We start from the raw sequence: 6,836 nt of genomic DNA, 5'->3' as shown, positions 1-6,836 counted from the left end.
TCTGTGTGGTCTCTTTAGTTGCCTAGAATCAGATGGTATCTAGAACCTTTTCTAAAGAAATGCACCCTTGCTAAATTCAGGTGGCTCACGCCTGTTATCCTAGCTATTCAAGGGGCTGAGATCTGTGGAAATTAATCACCAGAAATATGGAAGTGGGGCAGTCTGAAAGTAGTAGAGCTACTCTTGAGCTGAATTGCTCAAGGACAGCCCCCAGGCTCAGGGTCCAAGCCCCACAACTGACCAAAAATAAAAATCGCAACCTATTTTGGATTGTCCTAGGACAAATGGGAAGGAGATAGGGATTCTGCGTCTTATGAAATATTTTTTTCCTTCTCAGTTTCTTTTCTGTATTTATTTTTAATTTTTGAAGGTTTTCTTTGAATTATAATGATCACTAAGCTACGTGGGTAGCAAACATTTTGGAAATTACTCTTAAAAACATCTTTTATTTAAAGCATCAAAGACAAGAGAAACACAAGCAATTTTGTTCATAAAGGCAGACATCTCATATAATAAATACATTGAACATTGGTTTAAAATCTGGCTGTTTTTCACTTAAAGTCTACTGGAGATTACAATTCATTTTAAATGTCTTATTCATTGAAAATTATTCTTTTCTACTTTTTTCTGGGGTTTGCCTTTACTTTTAGGTCTCAAGATTCATAACTTTGGCAACAGATGCTATTCTGGGGTCCTGGTCCACAGGACCACTCTAATCTTGAAATGTGCTCCTCTCCTTGGTAGCCACACTGCTTGTCTGCTGGAAAGAAAAGGAATCCTGGGCTGAGTTAAATGGATGAGTAAAATGCAGGTCAGAACTACATCCACAACAACAGTACAAATGTCATTTGCCTATAAAGCTAGTGGTTACACATCTACTGAGAAGAAGGCAAGGAGGATACACATAGGAGTCACGAAGGCATGGTGTCTGTTTCTGTTTGTATATGTTATATACAGAAAGCAGATATTGTAGAAGAGGCCACTGCAATATTCTGACTATGAAAGATGATGTGTGGCTTCACAAATCTTAGCAATGCAAGAAGGAAGGAAGCTGTCCTGCCGACTGTAAGACTGGGTGAGATTGGTTGAGGAGAAAAGAACCTGGACCATAGATGTGTCACTGTATGCACTTAGCCTAGTCTTTATGATTTCAAATTATTCACATTTAGCAAAAGACTTTAGAGAAACTGCAAAAGCAAATTGAAAATATTACCAGTAAATCCTCTATCATTCCTTTGTATATGTATACTTGGTGCTTTTTTCTTCTGTTGATATCCCCACCCTAGTTATTCTAGAGGTGGCTACTAGGTTCATAAAAACCTGACAGGGAAAGCCCAAATGTCAGCTCTGTCTCATTCGCTTAATCAAAATTTACTAAGAGCCTACCAAGTTTCGGATACTATACCAGGTTCTAAGGTAATTGCACGTACATGAAAACTCATCACAAAAACCCCTTCATCAGTACTGAAAATTAATGTGTGAATAAAAATGACAGGAATTGAGACCACGTATTCACTCAGGAAGCATCTACAAGATGAAAGTGGAGAGTAAATATGGGTTGGCTTAAGTTAAAAGTGTTAAGGTATGAAAAAATAGTAGATGGCATTGTGGAGTTCTAGACACTGATATACAGCACAAGGCTGTCTTTTATTTTTGCCCAAGGAACTCTGCCCAAGAAGGCAGCCAAAGCAATACCTTCTAAAAATCACATCTCTTTATTAGCTGGCATCTGAGATCTCTCCCACATTTCATGAAATGAAATCCATAGGTCTAATCTTAGAAACATTGACTGAAGGTTGTTCTTTGCCTTTTGACCAAAGACAAGTTCAAGACCAGTCTGACCACTGAGCACTTGAAGTGCTCTTCTATTGATTTAATAAGATGGACAGAGAAAAAGGGAAGGAAATTAATTAGCTGAACATTCATTCATTCTTCCATATTTCTCTCTCTCTCTTTTTGGGTCATACTGGGTTTGGTACTTGCTAGTCAGATCCTTTACTAATCAAGACTCATTACTATAGGTTTCTGTGTCATGATTTTGATTTTTTTTTGCCAGTCCTGGGCTTTTTCCTCAAGGCTAGCACTTGAACCACAGAACCACTTCTGGCTTTTTTCTATGTATGTGGTACTGAGGAATTGAACCCGAGTCTTCGTGCATGGTAGGCAAACTCCCAGCCAGATTTGAACAGTTTTCAAGAGGAGAAAAGAAGATGGACTTGAGTCAAATGGCAGAAATAGGACACTACATCCTACTCACCTGACATCTCCCTTTCTAGACTCTTGCTTTCCTTTCCTTCCTATTAGCTGGCATCCTCCTAAGGTCCTCTAAGGTAAAGGGTAAAGTGCTATCACTGCCAACATAGGAAGCACCCACCCTAGACAACTGCAGGCAATGTGTGTGAGTGTTTGTGTGGATCCCCCAACTTAGAGATGTCACCTGAAGTCGATGGAAGATAATGTTGGTGTTGTTTTACTGAAAGAAAATGATCATTCAATTAAGAAAAACAAACAGTTGGAAAAATACTCTTTCTTCTTTTTTTTTGTGGGTCCTGGGGTTTGAACTCAGGGCCTGGGCACTGTCCCTGAGCTTCTGCTCAAAGCTAGCACTCTCCCTCTTGAGTCACAGTGCCAATTCCAGACTTTACTGAGTAGTTTATTGGCGATAAGAGCCTTACAGGCTGTCCTGCTTGGGCTGCCTTCAAACTGTGATCCTCAGATCTCAGCCTCTTGAGTAGCTAGGATTATAGGCATGAGTCACCAGTGTTTGGCTGTATAGTCTCATAAGCTTTTTTTTCCCTCTTTATCATTGTCCCATATAGTAAAAAAATATTAAGCAACTTCAATTAACCTTTTGGGGGAAATCAGAGTCGAGACAGTTTGAGACTGGCCCTGAACTGTTAATTTCCTGCCTCACCCTCCCAGGTACTTGGACTAAAAATGTGGAACCAGACAGCCTGAGCAGGACAGTTTATTGCTTCTGTTTCTCAAAACTCGCAGTCTTGGCAGAAGCTGTCATTGTTGGGAAACAGGGAAAGATCCTTAACCCCCAAATGGAAAACAAACAAAACATGGTTTTCCTACCACATGCCTTGTCCTGGGATTCATTTGGGAAATGGAGGAGTTCAATAGGTTGAGGAACAGGAAGATGACTCTCCTGCCAGGCCTGAGCGCAGAGATCACTAGGATCAGGGACCAAAGGTTCCTCTAGTCACCAACGTGGCTGATCTTCATGAAGAAAGGGAGAGATGAAGGCACCCGGGGGAAAATCCAGGCAGGATTCTAAGGAAGCTAGAGCTAATTGCCTCAAAAAAAAAAAAATTCATCCCCTCTCCTTGTGAAAGAGTCCTTTGCTCAAGAGTGATTCTGGCTGTCCTGAGTCTATATACTAAGACACCATCCCAGCTGGAATCCATGATAAAAGATGAGCCTGGTAGGGACTTGGGGAAAGAGGTACCAGGAGGACTGCTCAAACAAGACTCACAATGGCCACACTGTCTCTGAGGACACGGGGAGTCCCAACACTGTCCTGGGGGACTTTGAGCAGTCTCATCCTCTCACTCGACGTGCCCCCCCCCCCCGAAATGGCTTCTTCTGGAAATGGCATTTTAATGAATCCTCCTGGGCTGGTCCTCTGACCTGATGTTTCTTCATGCATCACACACTAAACTGGCTTTTGATCTGAGGATTTGTTCTGAGCCTCATGATCTAGCTAGCAAGGTCTCTAGCTAAATAGACCATTTCATGATTTGAGCAGCTGAAGCAAGAAGGGTTACAAGTTCAACCTCCTGCCTGAATTATAAAAAGAATCATGGTTTCTGTTTGGCCCGCTGTTTTAAAACTCCTTATTTTCTCTCCCCTTTAGGCCATTGCATGCTGGAGGTTTACCACGAACTTGTACTAACATCAGATCTTCTCCTATTTTTAGTGAGCATTCAGCATTGATCTAATGGATCAGTATTTTTGGTAATCCTTCCCTAGCATGTGTACATATACATGCCTGTGTGTCTGTGTTCTGTGAACAGAAAACTCAGTCACATGAAGGTTGATGACACAGCTCCAGCTGCAGCTCTCACTGCTGCAGTTCACATCTGTCTCCTCTCCCACCCAGCTCTTCTCAGTCTTCAGACTCTCTTTGCTTACTCATTTCTCCAGCAAGTGTTCAAAAATGCTTCTGGAGTTATTATTATAACTGTTCACCCTCACCTTTCAGAAAATTAAAAATAAGTTTTCAGTTTTTGTTTAGTGAAAATGATGCATCCCAGAAAACTTTGTAAAAGCACAAGAGACACAATGTATCTCTTTATTTTTCATAACAAAAACCACATACACAAAGTGGTATTCCTGACCTTTCCATCCTAGTCATGAAATACCTGAAAACAACTCACTTGCAAACAAAACAGGTTTGTTTGGTGTTCTAGTGAAAGGAAGCTTTGGCCCTCAGGTAGAGATGCTGGCTGAGAAAACAGCTCATTGGATAAAAACAAAGCAAACAAAATGTTCCTTGGGGCCATATGTCCAAGTATCTTCCAGTCTAGACTCATCAGGAAGTGGCAGGAAGGGAAAGAGAAAAGGGGAAGAGGCAGATGAAGGTCCCACAATCCTCTCATAGGCACACCCTCAACGATTTGAGGACCATCTCCAAGAGCCCATCTAATGAAGGTTCTATTATTTTTCCATAGCACCACCTTGGGGAGCCAACATTTTTTTTTTTAACACATGGTCCTATCAAGGGCGCTTAGCATCTAAGCCATGACAGATTGAGTTACACCTATAAAATATAAGAGGTCCATTCATAAAACGAACCACTGGTAACCAATCAACAGTAGACAGGAAATATTAAAGGGCTATTATGTAGAAGTCAAACAAAGGACTCCATCTAAATCCTTGCCACCCTTTATAATTTCTTATTGTTTTAATTGAAAAATAAAATTGTGTATACATTTATTGTGCATTGAATAATGTTTTGCTATACATATATTCTGGAAGGCATAAATTGTGATAATTAAAACATGTCATCAAACATAGCATTCTGTTCCATCCATCAGAACATCAGCATCTACCTTTAAGCGAGTTTTAATTTACCTTCTCTTACCATTCCATATAACAGATTTAGTACTGTAGACTCACTTCTAAATCTGAACCTTACTTTATTAGCATAGCAGCTATTTGCTTAACTTCACACACTCTTACAAAAACTCTACGATTCAGCTTTTCTAAAATATATTCTTTTCAATTGCAGACGTTATTAAATTGAAGATTAAAGTCTACATTAGAAATAAAGCACACTGCTTTTATGTTTTTATGTTGACATTATGAAAGTACCTAGACTATATACATATGATCAAAGATATTTGTCAAAGAACTCTACTGTTTAAAAATATGCTTATGCAATGCTATTCCTCTCTCCCTCTTTTCATATGTGCTTCCTTCCCTTTCTTCCTTTTCCCCTTCTTACTCTGTTCTTTCTTTTCTCCTCCTTGATTCTCTTTCCATTATTTAATTTGATATATTTTTTAAATCTCCCAAGTTGCTTTCCTTTGGATAGGAAATTTGTTGATTTAATTTGAGAATTAATATAGGAAAGCAGAAGAAAGAAAAATGTAGACGAACTGAATGAGAATGGAATGATAGTCAACATATTCTCTTCTTCCTATATTGATAAAATAGACATCAAAATCCAACATCACCATGCAATAAAAACGATTTTGCCATCACTCTCCTCAGAGCCCCCTTGACGTCCTTGTTCCTCAGGCTATAAATGATGGGGTTCAGCATCGGGGTCACTGCTGAGTAGAACACAGAGATTGTTTTATCCTTTTCACTCATTATTTTGGAGTTTGGCCTCATGTAGGCAAATATTGCTGAGCCATAGAAGAGGACAACGACAAGGAGGTGAGAGCCACAGGTGGAGAAGACCTTGAGCCTCCCCTCCCCGGACTGCATGTGGATCACAGTGGAGACGATGTTCCAGTAGGAGACCAGGATGAGGGAGACAGGAGCCAGGAGGATCACCACCCCCATGGCGAAGATGGCCATCTCCGTGCTGTGCGTGTCTGCCGAGGCCAGCTTCAGGAGGGCAGGGGGCTCACAGAAGTAGTGGTTGACTTTGTTCTCTCCCCTGTAGGGAAGATGGAAAGTAAAGGTGGAATCTACCAGGGACACCAAGGCTCCACTGGCCCAGGACCCTACGGCCAGCTGGACACAGCGGCCCTGTGTCATGATGGTGGAGTAGTGCAGGGGCTTGCAGACAGCCACATAGCGGTCGTAGGACATCACCGCCAGCAGTGCACACTCCGTGCAGCCAACCAGGAGTAAAACCACTATCTGTGTTGCACATCCCACAAAGGAAATGGTTTTCTTCTTTGCTAGGAAGTGGACAAGCACCTGAGGGACTGTGGTAGTAGAAAAACAGAGGTCAGCAAAGGAGAGGCTTCTGAGGAAAAAGTACATGGGTGTGTGGAGTCTGGAGTCGATGTGAATGAGCAGGATGATCAGCAGGTTTCCCAGCACAGTGAGCAGGTAGATGGCCAGGAAAAGGAAGAAGAGTAGGACCTGTGTCTGTGGGTCCTGGGAGAGGCCCAGGAAGACAAACTCTGTCACATAGGATTCGTTCTCCTGTCCCATGAATGGTGGTTCCTGTTTATATAACAGCAATAAAAAAATGAATCAGTTTTTTTTAACCCAGGATCTGAGATATTGTAGTATCATTACCCAGAAAGAAGTTATTGATTTTCATCCGTTAATAAAGTATTTACTTTCAGCTCTCTTTACTCAGCAATTCTATCAACTGAAGCTAAGCCTACTTTTAGTCCTTCAATTTTATTTCATAGCTATAG

General features: G+C 41.1%; 1 protein-coding gene across 1 annotated transcript; it reads right to left on the bottom strand.

Moving 5' to 3' along the window:
• Positions 1 to 5,670: 5,670 nt before the first annotated feature.
• On the bottom strand, positions 5,671 to 6,624 carry LOC150053277 (olfactory receptor 2D3-like). The gene has a single exon (XM_090349275.1). The coding sequence runs from the start codon at positions 6,622 to 6,624 to the stop codon at positions 5,671 to 5,673; it is 954 nt and encodes a 317-aa protein (XP_090205401.1).
• Positions 6,625 to 6,836: the final 212 nt, after the last annotated feature.

This window comes from Megascapheus bottae, chromosome 16 (assembly GCF_031878675.1).
Source record: "Megascapheus bottae isolate mThoBot1 chromosome 16, mThoBot2.hap1, whole genome shotgun sequence".
In the NCBI taxonomy this organism is placed as follows: Eukaryota; Metazoa; Chordata; class Mammalia; order Rodentia; family Geomyidae; genus Megascapheus; species Megascapheus bottae.
This window is presented reverse-complemented; position numbering and strand designations above follow the sequence as displayed.